The sequence below is a fragment of the Gossypium arboreum genome, chromosome 5 (genome assembly GCF_025698485.1).
Source record: "Gossypium arboreum isolate Shixiya-1 chromosome 5, ASM2569848v2, whole genome shotgun sequence".
Taxonomy (NCBI): Eukaryota; Viridiplantae; Streptophyta; class Magnoliopsida; order Malvales; family Malvaceae; genus Gossypium; species Gossypium arboreum.
Window position 1 is genome coordinate 49270206 of NC_069074.1, and position 23026 is coordinate 49293231.

At 34.9% G+C, this 23026-nt stretch overlaps 1 protein-coding gene across 1 annotated transcript; it reads right to left on the reverse strand.

Annotated features, from left to right (window-relative positions):
* Positions 1–2837: 2837 nt before the first annotated feature.
* Positions 2838–5704, reverse strand: LOC108450135 (F-box protein At1g70590-like). Its single transcript, XM_017747624.2, has 4 exons — positions 5015–5704; positions 4791–4924; positions 4335–4517; positions 2838–3599 (listed from the first exon to the last, which is right to left on the reverse strand). The coding sequence occupies exons 1-4, from the start codon at positions 5532–5534 to the stop codon at positions 3432–3434; spliced, it is 1005 nt and encodes a 334-aa protein (XP_017603113.1). The 5' UTR covers positions 5535–5704; the 3' UTR covers positions 2838–3431.
* Positions 5705–23026: the final 17322 nt, after the last annotated feature.

The following is a 23026-nucleotide window of genomic DNA, read 5'->3' on the forward strand; positions in this document are numbered from 1 at the left end:
TATAGTGTGTATCGTGTACTTATCATTATTTTAAAATAGTTTTATAACATATTGCTTCTTCGATTTGCATTTTGTTTTTGTGCATCTAATAGAAATCATTTTATATTATGCCATGTATGTTGTCGTTGCATGTTATGTATTCATTGTTTTATATTGTCATGTTAATTATTCTCCATGCATGATCGAAATTGAGTTATATTTCCAAGTTAGTTATACTTAATTGTTTAAGTGCCTGTTAGTTGATTAAATAAATTGTATTACCTCCACTCTTCCATTGTCGTATTTTATGCGTACATATATTACCCCATATCATCGTTTTCAACTTGGTTTTTGAAATGTGGTTTTATAAAATCCAAATTTTTATGATTAATTTCGTCTTATTTCAAATCGAATTAATACGTTTTAAGCTAGTTTCACAATTATTTAAGAATTCTTTAAAACGAATGCGATATTCGATATTTGGCAATTCGTGGAATCGTGCCCTAACGTGTTGGGTTGCAATTTCTCGTTTGCTCAAAGTAATCGAAGGTCCCTTTAGAATTTCACCCATGTCTTTTAAAAATTCTTTAAACAAAAGCAATGTTCGATATTTGGCAATTCTCGGAATCGTGCCCTATCGTGTTGGGTTGCAATTTCTCGTTTGTTCAACATAATCAAAGGTCCCTTTTGAATTTCACTTATGCTTTCTAAAAACTCTTCAAAACGAAGGTAATATTCGATGTTTGGCAATTCGGGGAATCGTGCCCTATCGTGCTGGGTTGCGATTTCCTGTTTGTCCAAAATGATCGAAGATTCCTTTAGAATTTCACTCATACTCTCTAAATTCTAGAATAAGGCAATGTCTGACATCTAGAAATTCGAAGAGTCGTGCCCTACTGTGTTGGGTTTCGATTTTCTCATTGGACTAAATAATTGGGCATCCTTTTGCGGTTTTCAACATATAAATTTTTTAAAGTCAAAATTTGTCATGTTTTCGAGGGCATAAAGGATCATGTCCTATCGTGTTGGATGTGGTGCTATATTCCTCTTAAGCAAGAAAATTTTGATGGCCAACTCGGGTTATTCAAATATTATCAAGAAGGGAACCACATTTCAAAAATATTTTTAAATCTTAGACATAAGGACATTATTTAATCGATTTGGTACCAATTTTGGGCGTAGTGAGGGTGCTAATCCTTCCTCATGCGTAACCGACTCTCGAACCCGTTTTCTTCAAAAGTTCGTAGACCAAAATCATTGTTTTAGTAAACCAAAATGTTTTATTAAAATAACCAAATCATTAAGTGATCCGATCATACCAAAACAGAAAGATCGGTGGCGACTCCATTTCCATATTTCAAAAAGTCGATTCCATGTTTTTTTATTAAATTAAAAATTTTTAAAAGATGGTTTCGACAAAAATATTTAAATTTTATTAAAATTAGAAAAAATTATAAAATTATCGTACCAAAAGAAACATTTTATAATTTTTTGTAACTTTTATTGATTTTAATTTTTATCATTTGTCACCATTTATCACTTTGTGTTGTGACACGTGATGGCCTTAACTAAAAAAAAAAAAATAGAAGTTATTAACTTTAACAATCAACAGTTAAAGTTAATAGTTAAAATACTTTTTGATGCATTTTATAATTTTTATGATTTTTATAAATATTATAAATTTTATATTTTTTAATTCTTAAATATATTTTTATATTTTTATTAAAATTTATATTTTTTATAATTTTATTAATTTTCATTTTTATATGTTTTTACCACATGTAACGTCGTGGTTGTAACATAGTGTGACTTTAATTGAAAAATAATTAAGCAACCAAAAGGGCCTTTATGATACATTTTAACCGTTCAATAACTTAATTGAGTGCAAAAAGAATTAATTACTTTTTTTTAAATTGAAGGATTTTTTTATGTATTTTAAAAGTTTAAGTATTTAATTGAATGCAAAAAAAATGTAAAAGCTTATTTGTTTGTTTTGAAAAAGTTAAAAGGATTTTTACACCCTTGAATAAAAAATAAAAATATCTGGATTAACCTAATTCAACCAATCCATCCAATCCAATCAACAACTATAACTGTAATCAGGGCTTCGGTGCTAGTAACAATAAAAACTTCAAACTTCATTTAAATATCTTTTCTACTATTCGTAATATCTTGTATTGTACCCTAACTTTTAATTTACAATTAAATAAATTAAAAATATATTTTTCTCATATCTAAACAAATTTATTAACATAAAAGAAGATTTTATATCATGAAATAAGAATTCATATAGATACAAATAAAAAAAAGGATAAAAGCATATTTAGAAAGGGTATAGAGGTTTATTGAAATAAAATGGTAAATCATATGTGAATTGATACAAGCCAAAATACCTGAACTCGACGAGTCATATGATAGGATTGGATTTTTTTTCTAAATGAGTTCCTGGATGAGCTTAAATTTCAATGAGTTGAGTCCAATCGGTGTCAAATTTACACAAAAAACAAAAAAAAACTCTGCTCCAATATACTTGCCAAAATACCCTTTATATATAATACTAGTTCAAAACATATGATAAAAATTTATATTAATATTTGCTCTTACATAATTAAACCTAGAAAAAATTAATAATATCATTAAAAATAATAAAATGGATAAAAAATATTATTCTATTTTGATAAGAAACAGTCGGATTAGATTCGGGTCAAATATACTAATATTTAATTTTGGATCGGGTTGGGATGATACATCGGGTCAGAGTTGGGGTTGGACGGGCAAAAAAACGACCTGTTGCCATCTCTATATGTGGAATTGTCAATCCATGCGTGAGAAGAATGAAAGTTAAAACTCGTAACACGTTTTCCCAATGCTCATTCAAATATACAACCAAGCACTTGAAACCTCAGAAGCCAATTTCTTTTATCTTCAGTCTCTACCCCCATTAAGGAAAAACAGAACAGCAAAACATAAAGAAATACAAACAGTTGAAACAGATAACCTGATGAACTATAAGATATGGTTGAGGCAATAACTTAATGGTTGTGACCTATACTGCACCGACTTAACTTTTTTTTTCTTAATTACCCGTCTTCTACAATTGTGTCTATCACAAGTGTGCGGATATGACCATACCTAAGACAAAAACCTTAGAAAAAAGCTGATCACATCTGTATTTGATATCTAACAATCACACCTGAGTTTTGAGTAACATAGGTTGTGACCTAACGTAGCTGCACCTTCCTAAAAGTAGTAGGTTTAGAGGAATTTCATTTCCTCGCGGCAAAAAGAAATAAGATAAATCATATAGGATGTTGAGACAAGATTAAAGACGCTGGAAGCAAAAGGAAAACAGTTAGGGCATCTATATACCTAGAGCTGTCAAGCATAAAGACAATCAAAAGGGAATGAGGCAATTACAGGAGTATACGACAAAGTAAGTATTCTTGATATACTTAGCGAGATGAAGGCACAGCACGCCAATTGTCGGCAAGAAGGAGCGCACGTTCACGAGAAGTTGCTGAGAGTTGCTGAAGGATGACATTTTTTACATGAGTTGCAGCTGTTTCACCAGAACGTGTGGCAAGTTCAAGGTACACTACAGCTTTCATCATTTCCCCTTCCTGTCCAAATATTATCATCAAAATCAGCATTAGCTTAGATTGCATAACAACAGATATCATTGGACTATGAGTCATATCCCCACATTCATGTGTCAGACAGGAATACTTCAAGAGAAATGATCAGATGGCCAGATTTGAAAAATTAATATTCACCATGGAGCAAGCTTGCATGCATTTGTCTTCTCTTAACCAACTACAAAATCCCATTGTTTTTATTCATGCATATTTCTCCATTTTACTTCAACATGTTTGGAGCATAAATTCATAGTTATTTGCTATTACTTAGACTTGAATGTACAACATTATTAGCGAGCATTGATGCCTAAGAGAAGAGAAATAATGACCAGACAGATAAACAGACTCAGATCACGAGGCAAGCTTCCATACATTTATCTTTCTCTTAACAAACTACAAGACACCCCATTGTTTTCATGCATTCATATTTCTGCATTCTATCTCAACGAGTCTTGAGCAGAAATTCGTAGTTGTTGCCATATTACTTGGACTCAAGTGTGAGTGTTAGATATAAGTATGTATTCAACATGGATATATTAAATTTCTTTTTCTAAGTTTCCACGCATTTGGAGGTCATAACCATATACTGTTTGATATAGGTATTTCAAGGAAAATGAGTCCTTTAAAAGTCATTTGTTTCTAGAGAATCCTAGGTGCATCAGAACACGATTCTATTATTGTTTATATACTTGGAAACAAAGAATTAAGAATGTGACGTACAGAAAATAGAGCAAGTCCATGTTCAAATTGAGCTTTGCTATGACCACGATCAGCTGCCCTTCTCATCCATTTCCTTGCTTGTCGACGACTTTGCGTCAAACCTACCCCAGATGAATAACAAAGCGAAGCATTGTACATTGCACGAACATATCCACCTTCAGCAGCTTTTAGATACCATTTTGCCTGATAATCAATAAGCAACAGAGCAAATCTTAATCACCCAAAAATTTGGGTCTAAAACCCTCATCATCTGGTAACCACATTGGGCCTCAAAGTCAGACCAGAACAGGAAAAGTTCTCCTGACACCTATTTTCTCCATTCATAATACTCGAAATGGAGATGCTTATAAGGGCACCGAGCTCCTTACTACTTGGCCAGTAATCACCTAAATCTTCTTAAACAGAAAGGTTCACTTAATGAATAAAATTAAAATGGGTAAGCAAAGAAGTTCATACTGCTTCGTAAAGATTTCGATGAACTCCAAGACCTTGATGCAAGCAAAGCGCCAACTGGTACTGAGCTCGTGTATAGCCCCCAATTGAAGCTTGATGCAACCATTTTACAGCTTCCTTGTGATTTTGAGGTTGAGCTGAAAAGGTTAATTTTTCTAAGATCATATGAAACTGAATAAGGAGCTAAGATTTGCGGGAAAATGTTCAGTAATTTTGGCGAAAAATACCGTGCAAGTATGAAATTCCGAGATTACACTGGCCGGCACGGTCGCCAAGGGCGGCGGCTTTCTGGTAAAGAGCAATTGCTTCTTCTTTTAGACCCCTTTCCCAGTAGATAAGCCCCGCATCGACCATAGCAAGCGTAGATCCACGCGCAGCGCCTTTCAAGAAAGAGTCAAGAGCTTTATCCAAATTACGCCGAACACCGCCACGGCCGTGCTTGAATCGCTTCCCGTAACGCAGCATCATCATCGCTTCCCTCAACGGACGGAGCGCGTCCCTCCATGACCGGCAAACCAGCGAAGCCGCTAGAAGGTTCGGGAAATTAAACGACGCCGCGATTTTCGTCAAGATGTCGAAAGGGAGAGCCGAGAAATCAGGGCCGTCGGTCGGCGATAATGACGGTTTTGAACCGATTTTGGAACGCCTCAATAATATGATATTTTCTTCATTGTCGTTGGGTTTCGACAAGGGAAAAGCAGTGAAGCGGACGCCGTCGGATCGATCCGGCCATGTTTTTTGCTTCATGTCGCGGCCGTCGATTTGTAGGTGCCAATTTCACACTGAAAGCGTCATTTGCCACATTTATTTATTTGTTGGTTACTTAAATCATAAATGAAAAAATGGGTAGCTAATGCTTATGGAACAGCTCGAGACGTGGCACTTCTTAACCGACGTTTAGATATTTCGGTTACAACTCCTCATATATAGGCTTTCCATTTTCTTACGCCCATATCGTAGTTAAATTTTAAGTACATGCCAGTTTTAGAAAATGATTAGAGTTTTGATTTTTTTTAGGGTATCGTACAAAAAAAAAGTTTATTTTTGAAATTATTTACGAAAATAGTCCGTTCTAAAAAATAATAATAAGTATTGACCAAAAACACTAAAACGCGTTGAAGTAGATGCGTTTTTAAGGGATAGTGTAGAAAAACATACTGATAAAGACGCGTTTTTCCTCGTGTCAAGCAAAAGTACGTTGACATGTACGCGTTTTAATAAAACGCGCTTACAAGGATGCACTTTTCCTCGTGTTTTATCCCAATGGTCAGGAAAAAAATTATAAAATTCCTACCTATTTTCTTCACACCAAATTTCTTTTAAATTATAATTCTTCCAAATTTCTCTCTAAGTTTCTCAAAAAAGCTCTTAAAGCTCTCTAAATTTTTAAGTTTTTTTTTTCTGAATTAGTATTATTTTTTATAATTTCTAAGAAATTTGATTGTGTTAGCAATGCCCGACAATTAATTTGTCTCGATGATAAACAGATCTCTGTCGGCCAAATGAAAATGGTAAGGGTTAATTTCATTTTTCTAATATTATTTAATATTTTTATTTTAGTTTTAATTTAATTAATATTTTTTCTAGTTTTTTATAACAGTTGGTAGATTGAGTGTTACAATGTTTTATTCGTAATATACCTAGTCTTCCATAATCGTTGATTGAAAATTGTTTGAGGGAAGTAGATTTTTGGCATGTGGCCAATATTGGCTAGGGTTGCAAGTTGGACCCGAAACTCATCAGTGCATTTGTGGAGAGGTGGAGACCCGAGATGCATACATTTTATTTTCCACGTGGAAAGTGTACCATCACTTTGGAGGACGTGCAGTTACAGTTGAGGTTACCAGTGGATAGGTCCGTACTCACCGGGTCCGCTCAATTTGCTGAGGAGCCATATTTTACGATTTTTTAGGTACGATTTCAGATATTATTTACGGAGGTCGAATCGATATGGGTTGGTTACGAGAGACACTCTTAGTGCTGGGAGATGATTCCACTGAAGTACAGAGAGTACGATACGCTCGGGTGTACTCCTTCAGATCCTTGGAGGTTATCTGATGCCAGAAAAGTCACGAAACCTCGTACATCTAAGGTGGCTGCTGAAAGTCATCAATTTTAGAGCAACTGGTGAACTTAGTTAGGGGTCTGCCGTATTTTCGACATTGTACCAGGAGATGTGTCAGGCGATACAACTAAATAAAATCAAAATCGGAGGTTGCCTTTCACTGCTACAATCTTGGGCTCGATTTCGCTTTCCATTTTTACATCCTCGAGTGGACCACCCGTATACATTCCCACTCTTAACAAGGTAAAATCTATATTAGATTTTAAAATTATTAAATAGATTTAAAATAAAATTTTATGCTAAAATTTTATTTAAATAGGTGGAATAATTTGCCGAGTTACGAGGGAATACCTACCGCTCTTGAAGATATACGGCTTCTATTAGACCAATGGTCAGAAGTGTATATTAGTATTTATTTCATTTTGAACTATATATACATAACATAGTCAATTTCTTATTTAGTATTTAGTATTATGCATATAGCTAATATTTTTATCACGTTCATTTAGTTTCAATGGACACTATACGAGGATTTAGTAATTCGGGCAGTAATTCCAGATGAATTTCTATAGAATTCAAACATTTGGCATGTTAGGGTCCCATTGGTCAACTACGCTACCGTCGAGATGCACCAGACGAATAGAGTGTTGCGACAATTTGGATTTCGACAATCGATTCTCGTAAAACCTAAGGTGCTTGATGATGAGCACAAAATCGACTTACAGTGACTGAATACACATTGACCGGTGTTCCACTCGAAATATATTGAAATGTGGGAAAATCGGTATGATAATATACCTACTCACAAATCGATTATCGTTCCGGAGTTAGCTTGCAATCCAGATTACATGCCATGGTTTAGCTTGCAATCCAGATTACATGCCATGGTTTAGGATCCATGGCAAACCATATTTGCTCTCGAAAAAGGAGAGGCGTTGAAAAACTCGTGTTAAAAGGGAATAACAAGGCATTTTAAATCCAAGGACAGGGGATGGCGAGGCGGGCCCATCAACAACGCCCACACAATCACCAGCCCCAACGGGGAAAGTGGTGATGCCCATACCACTGCTCCTTCAGATTATACAATGTGCGTATCTTAACCTTTATGCGTATCCTAACCCTTATATATATATCCTTTTTCGACTCCTATGCAGGGTTGGAATTTATGGCCCAGTGTATCTCATTTCCCAATAACTTTGAGTCAACTGACGATAAATAGGCCATTGTCACAGAAGGGACTATACGAGGCACCGTTAGGGAGCTCAACTCATTTGAATCCCTATCGCCTTATGGGATTCAAGCCGGTTATGCTCATTCACAGTGGGTGATGCAAACACCTTCACAATCTTTGTTATATCAAGGTGGGTCATCTTCCCAACATTCACAACTAGAAGCTGATCTCGAACAACTATAACCCTAGTCGAAAGCTGAACCAAGAAGGAATCCAGCGTGTAACCGTCGACCACCCCATGTGGCACTGATTCCAACTGGCACATGCATTGATTTATTTTCATATTGTTTCATTTAATAAATTATATGTTCTTTTAAATATTTTTGTATAAATTATTTTTATATTGTTTCATTTAATAAATTAAAAGTTATTTCGATGTGGACATGTTGGCATTGTATGACCCAGGCTCCTACACCACCCGCATAACTTTTGTTGATTCGTTCTTTCTTGGATATCTATATTATCAGGAATTCTAGTTGAGCACAGTCGACCTTTTGGTTTGTGATGCAATTCTCTATCCGGTAATAACTTAAACGGAGCAAGCGATACAGACGACCACTTACGTTTATCTGAGACTAGTGAGAATACGTGTCTCTATACGCTGTACAGGTATTCTAATTTGTACACTTTGTCAACATAGCTTATGGGATCCAAACGGAGATTCTGGCAAGCTGTAATTACATGAGCGCATGGATAACAAAGTGTGTCAAACCTCCTACAGTTGTAAGTTTTATTTCTGAGGAGTACATGATATTGTCCGCCGGGAATACCTTAGTTCGGTCTGTCGAACTCTGTCACATGAAACCATAGGTTGTCACGATCGTGACACACTACATGTATGGAGTTGGCCTGCGTCTTGGCTGTATTAATTTATTGCATTACCTTTCAGTACCATACATGGCCTCTCTGCATTTTGTCTTTATAACTCGCTGCTCGCTTTGGGAATAGTGCCTCCAAATGGAAGTATGTCTCCCGTACAATTGAGATTATTGACAAATGATGTGTGACACCCCTAAAGTGACCCTAGTCGGAAAGTGGTTTCGGGACCACAAAACCGAGTCATAAAATAATAATTAACCATTATATTTGATGCTTATTATATGTATATAGGCATGTGTGAAAATTTCATGTTTGAATTTTGTTAATTGTAAGTGAATTTTGCTAAATAGGATTTGTGTGAGAAAAATTAGAAATGTGCTAGACAAATGTTAAAGTGGCCTATTGATGCATCTTGGAAAAAATGTTGTCCTTGCATATCAAAATACCCAAAGGATGGACTAGTGGCCGGCCATGCTATGGGTTAAAATGTATTTTAGACATTTTATGTTAGTGTTTTATGTTAGAATTAATAAACTAAAGAACATGGGTGATAAAATAATAGTGGTTAGTAGGGGAGAAACAAAAAAAAAGAGCTAGGTTGCTCCTCCATTGCCGTGAATGGAAGGAAGAAGAAGAGGGGAAGTTCGGCCAAGGACTCTTGAGATTAAGCTCAAGAGCCTAGAGGATCAAAGTTGGATAAGGGAAAGGAAAAGAAAAAAAAAAGTGATCGAAGAGCCGTCGTAATTGTTCGGCAACTTTTGAGGTAAGTTTTAAGCGATTAAATGTTGAGTAAATTCAACTATAATAGGATATAATGAGTTGATTTAATAAGATATGATGTGGCCATGATATGTCTTAAACCCAAATGGTAAGTTCCTAAGTGTTTGGAATTGGAAATTTAAGAGCAAATTGTAATAATTTGCTCAAGACAGCAGCAGTAACGTGATTTTAGAAAATCACTATAAATGTTTGGTGTGGAATTATAGGCTGAACAAAATATGTAATCAAAGCTTAGTTGGTCTAGTTCCTTATAAAGGAGACCGTGGAAGCAAAGAAATTTCCTATAAAGAGATATTTAAAGTTGTGCGGGACAGTGTCGGAATGACTCCGAAATCCCCTGTTCGGTTTTAAGAAAATGACTATAATTTGTACAAAAATGGATACAAGATAAAATTTATATGCTTAGACTCCTTAATGAGTCTAGTTTCAAATGAAATCAAGTAGAACATACTTTGAATTCTGTACAATGAGAATTTTGATTTGTAGTGAAGACTGGTCAGGTTAGTCAAATAGTGAAACAGGGGAAACTTTAAGAAAAATCTGGTATTGATTGGCCACACATAAAATTCTGAAATTTTTATGGATGAAAGATACATGAGTCTACATTCGGGGAAAATTAACGGCAATTGATTTTGAGTTTTGTACCTCCAGTTATAAACAATTTAGTGACTGTTGCTCAGGAAAACTGCTTGTAGTGAATATGTGATTTTGTTGTAAACTTTGATGAAAATATTTGAGTTGCTTATAAGCTATTGCTGAAATTGATGTACAAGAAAAATATGAAATATGTATGAGATGTATATATATGTGATAAGGCCTAATGGCCGATGTGATGAATGTGAAAGTGTGTATATATGTGATAAGGCCTAATGGCCGATGTGACGAATGTGAAAGTGTGTATATATGTGATAAGGCCTAATGGCCGATGTGATGAATGTGAAAGTGTGAATATATGTGATAAGGCCTAATGGCCGACGTGATGAATGTGAAAGTGTGTATATATGTGATAAGGCCTAATGGCCGAAGTGATGAATGTGAAAGTGTGAATATATGTGATAAGGCCTAATGGCCGACGTGATGAATGTGAAAGTGTGTATATATGTGATAAGGCCTAATGGCCAATGTGATGAATGTGAAAATGTATATATATGTGATAAGGCCTAATGGCCGACGTGATGAATGTGAAAGTGTATACATATGTGATAAGGCCTAATGGCCGACGTGATGAATGTGAAAGTGTATATATATATATGTGGTAAAGCCGAATGGCTAATGTGAATGTTGTAACATGTGATTAAGTGTACACGAAACTTAGAAATATGTTCCGGGTGAGACCCGATGACTACGTGTGGAGATTACGTCTGGGTACGACCCGATGACTACGTGTGGAGATTATGTCCGGGTAAGACTTCGTAATAAGAATTGCTTATAAAATATACGCAATGCGAAAGGTTAAACAGGTATGTACTCCAAGTTTATATATGATGCATACGATAGCAATTTATGGGACTATTCCTATGATTATGTGACATCGGAATAGTGTGAGAGGTTATGTGAAATCATACGATATATCTATGTCACATGAGCTCACTTTTATGTGAGAGTTTATCTGCCTGTTGTATATGATGAGATGTGCACATTCGGTAAAGGGATGGTATGCCCGAAGGAAGAATGAAATAAAAATACGAACAACTATGTTATAATTTGATTGTTATCTGTTGACACTGCTTAAAACTTACTAAGCATTGTAATGCTTACTCCGTTTATTCTGTTTCTCTGCCTTATAGGTCTCATTCTTGAAGCTACTGAGGCTCGGGGATCGTCGACAACTAGTCACACTATCACTATCCACTTGTTTGGTACTGCTATGTTTTGGAATATCTTATGGCATGTATAGAATAGACTAGTAGTGAGAGGATATTTTGGTTAATGTATAGGACTACCCCTTTTGTTGTGGGTCATGGACCCTTTGGGATTTGTATAATTTTGGATAGCCATGCGAAAATGGCTTATAAATGTTTTGAGCATAATGTTATAATCATTCGGTATGTATATGCTCATTAAGAGGCATGGAAATGTTTGGCAATGATCAGCCATTATAATGGTTCATCATGATTATATTTGGACTATATATGCAAGAGGGTTAGTTGAATCATAGAAACTATGTGTTAGATAAAGTCTACCCTAAAAATAGATGCTGGCAGCAGCAGTGATGTGGATGTGAAAAATCACTAAAAATAGCAGGGATGGAATTAAATAGTGAATAAATTATGTAAATGAACCTTGATGAATCTAATTTCATATGGAAGAAATGAAACGGTCATATGAGATGTATGTTAAGAGATATTTAGGTTTTTGTGAAACAGGGCCAGAACGGTTTCTGGATTCCCTGTTCTCACTTTGGAAATTCATTGTAAATTAACCAGAGATAATTAGGAGTCATGCCATATATGTATAGATTCCTCTTTGAGTCTAGTTTCTATAGAAACAAACGGCATCAGTATTGAAGCCCTGTACAGGGAGATATCCATGTCGTAATGCGTGAAGGTCAGTGTAGTCGTACCTTGTAACAGGGGAGAATTTAACTAATAAACTGTACTAATTGGCCCGACCAAAAATTCTAGAAAAATATATGTAGATGGACATATGAGTCTAGTTTTGGGAAAAAATTACGAATCTGATTTTCGAGTTGTGGAACTCAAGTTATGATTTTTAAGGTGACAGTGACGCAGTTAGCCAGTCGTCTGGAAAATTTTTAATTGGACTGTGAGAGTAAATGAATTAGTCGGTTAGCACCTCGTGTTCGACTCCGGTAACGGTCTCGGGTATGGGGTGTTACATGATGCGTTCCTTTTAAAACAGAATTGATGCATTCAGCCAGGTTTGAGGTTATTTGACCATATCGTAGGCGGCTATCATATGATTGTGTCCAGTGATCGAAAAGTATGTTACAGAGGTAGTTTGCGCCTTGATCATTAATTGACTGCAAAATCGCCAACATCTCATGAAAACGGTCCTTATTAATCTCGTACCCTATCAATATAAGTGGATAATGATAATTACATACCACTCTTCCATTCAGAACAAATTGAATATTATAAACCAAATAATGTTGGTGGTAATTAAATACCTATGTTGGTCATTTGTCATCGTTCAGCGGTAGACCGATATTACCTGTAGTAGTTGGAGGCAACTTGCCTTAGACAATACTGATGGTGTGTGTGATCCCAGAGGCTTCCTTGTCGTTCAATTGCGACTAGTATTCTAGTGCCCTGATTCGATATAACGCAAATATCAGGTTAAGGGCAGACATGCCTCCTTAACCTAGAAAGAAAGAAATCCCAATTGTCACCTAACTCCCCCGGTGTTATTGCAAACGCAATTGGAAGGATCCTCCCATCACCATCTTATGCCACAGCTAGCAATAGTCGATGGGTATATCTACCATACATAAATGTACCATCAATTTGTACCAATGGCTTGCAATACCGAAATGCGTCCCAACAGTACTGAAAGCTCCAAAAAGACGCTTGAATGCTTGACACCCACGGAGTAAGCGGCCATTGTACTACGTAGGAACTGTTTCAAAGTCTGCTACGTAACCTGGGATGTACCTCTCCAGCTTGTGACACAACTGCCACACCTCATTGTATGAAGCGTCTTATCCATTGTGCATATTCTCCAATGCCTTCTGCTTAGCTATCTAGGCCTTACGGTAAGAAGGCATGTACTTGAATTGGCTACGAATATTGACAATTAAGACTGACATAGCAGTCCTAGGATCTACTTTCAACATGAGTACTATTAAGTCCACTATCATATCTGAATCCAGTTTGGGATGATCTTGTGAAACACTTGTCAACCCATGAGTACGTTAAATAATGCAACATTAAATAATAGTAGTAGTATTCAAAAATCCTAAACACCTAGTGACACTGCACCAGAGGCAACAAACGTATACAGACAGGTGAACTTTTTTTATATCCCACAACCCTATCTTTTTCTTAATCGAAACCATGATTTTCCATGAACATTTACCATCTTGCACTGCACACTTCGCCTCAAACTTCTCGGATTTGGATTTAACCATGTAGTAGTTAACCCTGTTCATGATGCTATATTGCTTTAATGGACCGAGAAAACCATCCTTACTGGAAAACTCCTTACCAACGTTTAATTCACCCAAATCTAACTACAAACTTGTGTGGCCACACATCCTGTGTGGTAAATCTGGAAACTCCAACGCATCATCTGCCAATAGATTGACATTATGTATATGGGCTGAAGGCGAGTACGCCTTGAATCGTGGATTTTATTCTCCTTCATTTGAACCCCTTTTACCATCTTTAGGTTCGGTTGGAACAAACTTTGGTTCAGAAAATAATACAAATTCTACACCATCGGCACCAGGCTTTCGAGGTGGATCCACATTGGACTCATCATTCGGCCCACCAATATTTGCAATGTAGGAGGTCCTCTAGCTGGTGGACATCGTAGGGAGTACATCATCCCTTATCGTGTACGTTTTAGAACGTCCCCAATCAGATGTGAATTGCCAACCACTAGAAGTTGATGCTATTCCCTAGTAAGTATTTCCAGCATTGAACATCAACCCATCGAGGTACATGTCCCATCCGCTAACGGAGTGTCGTATAAGGGTTATATATTCCGTCCCACTACAAAAAAATAGACAGTTCCGAGTTCTATCTCCTGCTAACGGAATGTCAGGCAGAGGTCGTGTATTCCTCTCGAATAGTAGCAAATGTTGAAGTCGCAAGTGCTTCATTTGGCCTTGAATATTCCACATATAACTTAGGATAGGGTGATCCACTAGCGAGGTGCGTTTACACTATCACCTCCAAGCCACGAGCACCTTTGATATCAAATGAGTCATATGTCTTGGGATCAGACGAAGCACAAAATCGATACTTAATAGACGAAACTCTCATTGGCGTCATTCCAAAGATTTTGGGCCTAATTCTTTTACGAAGTTCTGTCAATTTTATGTTTTGGTTAAAAACCAGTCACGCTGTGTTCTCCGATAAAAAACAACACTGTTCTTAGTGTCTAGATCTCACCGTCGTAGTAAATAATAACACTAATACGTCCACTAATTTTCAACTAAATTATTTGTCGAAAGAAATTCAAAACAAAAAATATTATGCAAACATATAATGATTCGTATAAATATTAACACGATAAATCAACTTATACCTTCTCAACTTTTTCAATTTCTATTCTTCAAAACTTCTTCAATTTCTCTTGATGTAACTTATACAACAAGAGAATGAAATTTGGGTCATTTATAGCATAAGGGATAGTGGGAAGCACGGTCACCAGCACTATTGAAAAAGGTGTCCAGCTGGGAGTTTTTTTAGTACTTTTGCTGACAGTGCATCTTGCTTGGAGCATTTTTCCAACCCCAACAATTAGATTTCCCGGTAATCCCGGGATTTTTTTTAGAACCATCTTTTCAAAATTAATTTTTCAGAATCATCAGTACAAAAAAAACATCCAGTTGGAAGCTTTTTTTGTACTATTACTGACTGTGTCTCCTACTTAGAGCGTTTTTCCAAAACAAAAAAACAAAATTCATCTCGTCAAAATAATTTTTTAGAACATATCACGTCAAATTTATTTTTCATATCCCATCTTGTCAAATTTATTTTTTTCCAGAACAATACTTAGCAATTAAAAAAAAATTAAACCCTAAGCTCTAGATCTTAATTTATTTTTTCTTAAACCCTAAACCTAAGCCTCAATTTGTAAATAACCTCAAAACCCTAATCAAACACGGGGAAAAGCGTTCCTCGTCAGTCCTTTTTACTAATGCGCGTCCCTGTCAGCGCGCTTTTGCCTGACATGAGGAAGAACGCGTCCTTGACAGTGCCACTTTTTTGCGTTATCCCCTGAAAATGCATCTATGTCAGTGCGTTTTAGTGTTTCGATCCATACCCGTTATTATTTTTTTGAATGGCCCATTTACGTAAATAATTTCTAAAAAAGGGCCTTTATTGGTACTATGCTCTTTTTTTATATTAAGGGAAATATGTTCATTTTGAAGAGAAAAATAAAATATGTATTTTGTTGTATGCGCTTTCCTGCCAACTCAGATGAAAACGTGTCCTAGTAGACGCGTTTTTAGCTAACGGTAACTTTTCCAATAGTAAAAAATTTCAATGGGTAAATTTTTTCCAACAACTAGTTTATTTGCTATAAAAACTCAAGTCATTTTATTCCTTTTGCGTTAAAATCTTATTCTTCTAATTGTCTCAATTCTCTAAATCCATCCATTCTCTCAATTCTCTCAACTTTTTAGTTTTCAATTTTTCATTCAATTTCTCTCAAAATATTATTGTTTTAATTTTATATTTTGAAATTTATTTGTTTTCAATTTATTTTTATAATGACAATTCTACTTATTTGTTTCGATGACAAGCACATTTTCGGCGTCCAATTGCAAATGGTAAGAAAATATTATTAAATATTTTAGTTTTAATTAAGTTCACTATCAAGTCGTTAACATTATTAAATTTATAATTTTTATAATTATATAATCAGGCCGAAGATCGGATTCTAGAGACATAAATACACAATTTAAGTGCGAGGGCACCACGTGTTATTGAATAATACTTGTAAGAGGTGGGATTCTTGCACGTGTCTCGTATGCTCAGGGGGACTAAATTGAATCTCACACTTCTCACTGCTTTGGTGGAAAGATGGAGACCAGAGACATACACATTTCATCTTCCATGCGGTGAGTGTACAATCACACTTGAGGACGTAGCCTTACAACTCAATTTACCAGTGGGTGAGCCAATAGTTATGGGTCTAGTGGTTGTAGGTAATTGAAGCGCAAGTTGCGAGCAATTATTAGACAAGGTGTCAGGCAAGTTTTTTGGTAGCAGAATAAAGATGGAATGGTTGGAAGAAATTTTCAATTATATCTATAACTCTACGAATGCCGTTGAAAGAGAACAATAAGCCTAAGTATTCATCCTGAGGTCAATTGGATGTACTTTAGTGCCAAGAAATCTCAAAATCTTATACATTTAAGGTTGCTACTACAACTCATCAACTTGAAAGAAGCGAAGCAACTTAGTTAGGGATCAATTGTGTTGGCCACATTGTACCGAAAGATGAGTCAGGCGGCGCATCTACAAAAAATTAAAATTGGTGGTTGCGTACTCCTTTTTCAATCATGAGCATGGTACTAGCTACCATTTTTACATCCCCAAGTAAATGCCTTTTATGAATTCCCCCTCGTAATAAGGTAAAATTCATTTGGTAATATAGTTATCATGATATTTTTTTTCATTATTATAGTTTTGAAATAACTTATTATTTGAAAAGGTAGAAATGAAGTGAGTTATGTGGGTATAACGGACGAGCTCGAAGATATCCGGTTACTGTTAGATCAACGATTAGAAGATGAGGTTAGTTTTTGAATTTTTTAAATTATATAATATTTATGTAAGGATTTGAAATTTAGTATTTGTAACACCCTGAAAATTTCTACAGTAAGATATTATCTTTAATATGGTAAAATAAGGAAATAAAGTGACAAGAAGAGGAAAAATTGAGTTATGTCACTGGGAAGTATATTATGATATACTGATTTAAGAAAGGACTAAATTGTAAAAATGAGAAAAGTTTTGTGGCCCAAGAGTAAATACTCAAAATTTGAGGGATTAAAATGTAAATATGAAAAGTTGAAGGACTAATAGTGCAAATATTTTAAGGGTGGAATGATCTAGAAACCAAGGAAAATTGATGAATTAGGACCAAATTGAATAGGTAAAGAATTATGAGGGACTAAATTGTAATTTTACCAAATTAAGTGATGACTCAATAATGGAATTTTAAAAGATCACTAAGGGCAAAATGGTCAATTGGAAGAGAGAGAAATCTAGAGACAATGATGATGTTGGAGATATTTTAGATAAATTAAATAAATAAATATTAATTTATTAATACTTTAAATTGATTTTTAAATGATATTTTATTATTTTATTTAGTATATATAAGGAAAGAAAGATGAAGAATCATCATCTTTTCTTTCCCATGCAAACCAACATGAGAGAGAGGAAGAAGAAAAGAAGTTTTCTTTCTTTACAATTTGGTCATTCCACAAAAAATTCACCATTTTCACCTAGAAATCAAAAGAATTTCCATAGCTACTAAGAGAGAAAAATGTTAAGGAGACCATGAGCAGTTAGAATATCAAGTTGGATTCAAGAAATAGAAGCTGGAGGAGAGAGAAAATCAAGTTAAAGATTGTATCAATAGAACAAGGTAAGTACATCAAGATTTCAATATGTTTTTAAGTTCGTTATTATTGACAAAGCATGGAAATAATGTAATAGTAGAGTTTTCTTACATAAGGTCCTATATTCTTAATATGTTAGTGAAGAGAAAATAAGAGAAAGTGATGAGAAATGGTGTAGAAAAAGAAAATAAGGGTGTTATAACATGGTAATTAATATCTTGCACTAAAATAGTTTTGGACAGCAGTAGTAGTCTAACTTTGAAAAATCATAAAAAATTGTAGAAATCTAACTATAGGATGAATAAAATATGAAATTAAAGCTTATTAAAACTAGTTTCTTGTAGAAGAAATGATGTAAGCAATGGAATTGTAAATCATGAGATATGATGAATTTTGTGAGACAAGGTCAGAATGATTTCGGGTTCCCCCGTTCTGAGTTTGTAAAATCATAAAAAAATTGGATAAAAATAATTAGGGGTTAAATTTATATATTTATAATCCTGAATGAGTATATTTTCAATATAAACAAACAAGAACATCATTCGAATCCTGTACGAGGAGATAATTAATTTTTAGTGAAGAAGCGTTGGAATTGTCAGACAACAGAACAGGGGAGACTTCAATGAATAAAATGCATTAATTGGCCCAACCAAAAATTATGAAAATTTTATGGTAAGAATAAATATGAGTCTAGTTTTTGGGAAAATTTATATATTTAAATTTGAAGTTATATAGCTCCAGATATAAATAATTTAGTGACTATGACATAGATGGACAACTTGAATATTCATAAAAGTAAATAATAAAGATTATAGATAATGTTACTTACAAGTGTGTTATATACATTAAGGATGTGGAATGGAGAGGAGGAGGAGGAAAATATATATGAATATTCATTTAGCATGGCTAATTTTCATGTTTTATGCTCAAGGACTAAATTGAATAAAAGTAAAACTTTATGGGCAATTTTATAAAATGTCAAAAATGACCAAATTGTATGAAATGGATTATTTTATTATTTAAATTAAAAATTTAATGAAATTATTAATTTAGTTCAAGATCGGGGGAAAACATGTTTTAGGGATTAAATTGAAAAGTGTTGAAATTATGGAAAAATTCTGATATTTTATAGAATTCATGGACTGTTATCGATATGTATGATAATAATAGCTGGAAATAAGGATTAAATTGTAAGAATTTTATTTTCCTGACCCTAAGGATGAAATCGTCATTAATTACAAGTTTAGGGGTAAAATGGTAATTTTACCTAGAACATTAATTAAATGCATTAGAATATGAAATGAATGAAAATGATGATCAAATTTATTTATAAAGATCCAGACGACACAAATACGAGGCTTGATCGTGGAAAAGAAAAGATATCGGATTAATGAAATTATAAACACAAAGAATCAATGAGGTAAGTTCGTGTAACTTGAATTATATTCTTAAATGCTTGAAATGTATGTTATTTATGTGAATATGATTTGAATGTTCATTGTATGAAAATTGATGAAACATTGATATATTTGATAAAAAGGGGAAGAAATCCCGATTGAATGAAAGGAAAATTCGATGGATCCCTGAAAAAGAATTGATAGTAAAAAGGATCTAGCCCGGACGGGTGATCCTATCCTGATATAGCCCTCCCGAAGAATATGTGGAAAATGGATTTAGCCTGGACGGGTAATCAATTAGGGTCTGAATTTAGCTCGATGGTAATTCAGATCAAGCTCTTTAGAGTAATTGTCGTTGCAGGGATTTAGCTCGGACCGGTAATCCCGACAATACTCTATGAGTTTATATTGCGAGGATTTAGCTCGGACCGTAATCCCATTGCAAGGATGAAGTTCAGCGGAGTGTGCTCTCTGATATGAAATGTGTAAGACCATGGTTGAAAGATACCATGGCAACTTGATATGAAATGTGTAAGACCATGGTTGAAAGATACCATGGCAACCTGATATGAAATGAATAAGACCATGGTTGAAAGATACCATGGCAACATGACAGGAAATGAATAAGACCATGGTTGAAAGATACCATGGCAGCATGACAGAAAATGAGTAAGACCATAGTTGAAAGACACTATGGCATCATGTCAAAGATAAATAAGACTGTGGATGGGAGACGCGATGACATCTATTGAACAATTGATATTCAGGTAATATGTATCAGATGACGAATGGTTATATGAACTGGTTGTGTGAAATGTTTACAAGAACTGGTCATATGGAAAATATGTACAAAATAGTTGTATGAAATAATTATGAAGATAGATAAACGAAATAAGAATAAGTACATGGAATATAATTTATGTTAAGTTTGATATAAACTTTACCGGAATAAATATACATAAAATAAATGGAAATGGTGGAGCATGAAATATTGATATAATGAAATGATTGATATATACTTAGGAAGAAACGGTAAGAAAATGATATGTTTCATGACATGTACATATATGATTATCTTTGATATGTTGATACAAGGAAATTATGTAAGTAAAGACAATTATTAAACTCAAGTGTGACATGTTGAGAAAATAAGTATATCAATGTTGAATTTATATGAAATATGTGCAAATATACTAACAATGATGTTGTTTGACGCTTAGACAAGTGTCAAGCTATTGATTGAATGGTAACATGTTTAATTATAAGAAGCATTGAAATGGTAAGTACTTAGATGAAAATATTTAAGATTTTGCGAATTTTTTTTATGATCCTGATTTAATTCCGGTTGGTTTTTAATGTATGTTTGGGGCTTCAAGGGCCCAATAGAGAGATGTTATGATTATTTTCAAAATATGAATAATAAATGACTCAGAATTATCTGAAAATGTTCAGTAAACTCGGTAATGCCTCGTACCTATTCCGGCAATGGATACGAGTAGGGGGTGTTACAATATTCGGTAGATAATAAAATTTATAATTTTGTACTATAGTTTGGATAAATGCCATACACTAATTCGAGAATTCAAGATGCATCCTGACTAAATTTTTCGCCTATCATAATATCTGGCACGTCAATGTGTCATTTTTTGCTGAATTCAAGAATCTGATCCAATGATGTGCCAGTTCAGGCTTAGGCAAAGAATTTCGACGAAGATTGGGTGAAATGCCATGAGAAATATATCTACATTTGAGAGCATGGGTACAATTTCATACCTATGAACGAACCAATTCTCGCACTGAAATTGGCGATCTCTCTCCAGATTACATGACATGTTTAGACATTACAATAAGCTATTTCTACTATCGGAGGAGGAAAGGACTAGGCAACGTTATCGTAAGAGTCCAAGAAAACCTTGTATGAACCCTAGGTTAGGAGTACATGCCTCGATGGAGTCATCATCGGCTCTAACCCCATACGTGGAATCGATGGCTACACCACCTCCCGGTCAGTATAGTTCATATTATTTTGGTGCTTTCTGTAACACCCTTAACCTGTCTCCATTAGCATATTAGGGTTACAGAGTATTATAACACACATTAAATCAAATGAAATCTCAAAACCATTCAAATATTAATTTAAATATCAATATTCAATCCAAACATTAAGCATAGCATATATGCACATTTATGCATTAAATAGAGCTTATGGGACTTTAATAAATAGTATGAAAACCATCAGGGACTAATTTGAAGCAAAATAGAAAAACATGGAAAATTTTGGAAGTTTTGGAAATAGGGGTTATATGGTCATGTGACAGAGCCCAAGCCGTGTGGCCTAGGAACACGAATGTGTTGTCAAACCGTGTACAGTTTGAAATTTAGGTCACATGGCCGTTTCGCAAACTGTGTGTAAATCGAAGTAGGGTCACACGGCTGTGTCTTTAACCGTGTAACAACTTGTGACCGTGTGTGATAAACCTGCACTAAAATTAAATAGTCCACACAACCGTGTGGTGTGACCGTGTGTGACACATGACTGTGTGATAGCCCATGGCCCAAGCTGTGTGCACCTAAAACAACTTTCAAAACAAGGCAAAACTAAACCAAATCCTTAATTGTTTTTGTGTGTGAAATGATATGCGATTTGTGCAAGTATACATGTTGAATCAAGTAATAAAATGATGAGTGAGTATGTTCCCATGAGAATCGGATTAAGGCACAAAAGTGGTCAAGTTATTATAATAAAATGCACTTAATGCTATGGTAAAACTATGGTAAGTGTAAAGCCTAATTTTAGCCTGGGCCCAAATATCAAATAAAAAAAAGCAATCCAATAAACAGTCCACAGTCCAAAAAACTATAAGCCCAAATGGCTCAATAATAAAAAAAACCCTAGCCCATAACCTAAACAATATTAAAAAAAAAAAAGAAAGAAAAACCCTAGCTAGTCGCCTCCCCTAGTCCCTAGCCTCTGCCACCGCTCAACCACCACCTGCAAAATCAACAGTAGAAAAGACATTAGGCAGTAGTAAATATATAACATTGTATTGAAAGAGACTATAAAGGCAAAGGAGACTCAATGTAATTTTTTGGACGGATTTTGATGCAAAAAGGATTGAATAATTTTTTTTGAACAAATAGAAGAACCGAGATTGTTGAAATATCAAAGGTGATTCTTTCTATTTTGATCTTATTTTTGAAAATAAACAAAAAAAGTAAAATCCTTTTTTTACCTGCGTCGATTCGCCTTCCATGGTGGTCGGATCCCTTCGCCAGCTACGAAATCAAAGAAAAGGGCAAAAAGTCGAACCTTTCCCTTTTTTTTTTGGGCATTTGCCTCCTAGATCTAAAACCTAGGTTAAAAAACAAAAATTTGGGGATTTTTGCACCTCCGACTACCGTGAAGGCAGCACCGTCTCCGGTGACTGGCGGCCAGTGCTGCAATGGACTGCCGGAATTGTGGTCAGCCAAAGGGGCGGGTTTCAGAGGAAAAAGTAAAGGTTTTTTTTTAAAAAAAAAACTAAGGTTTCAAATGATTTTTTTGGTAAACTTTTTACTTATATAGGGCTGTGAAATGACGTCGTTTTGGGATTCAAGTTCAGAGGCCAAAACGGCGTCGTTTTGGCCTACCCGATCCAACCGACTCGACCCGCTCAGCAGTATCTGCGCAAAGGTCTA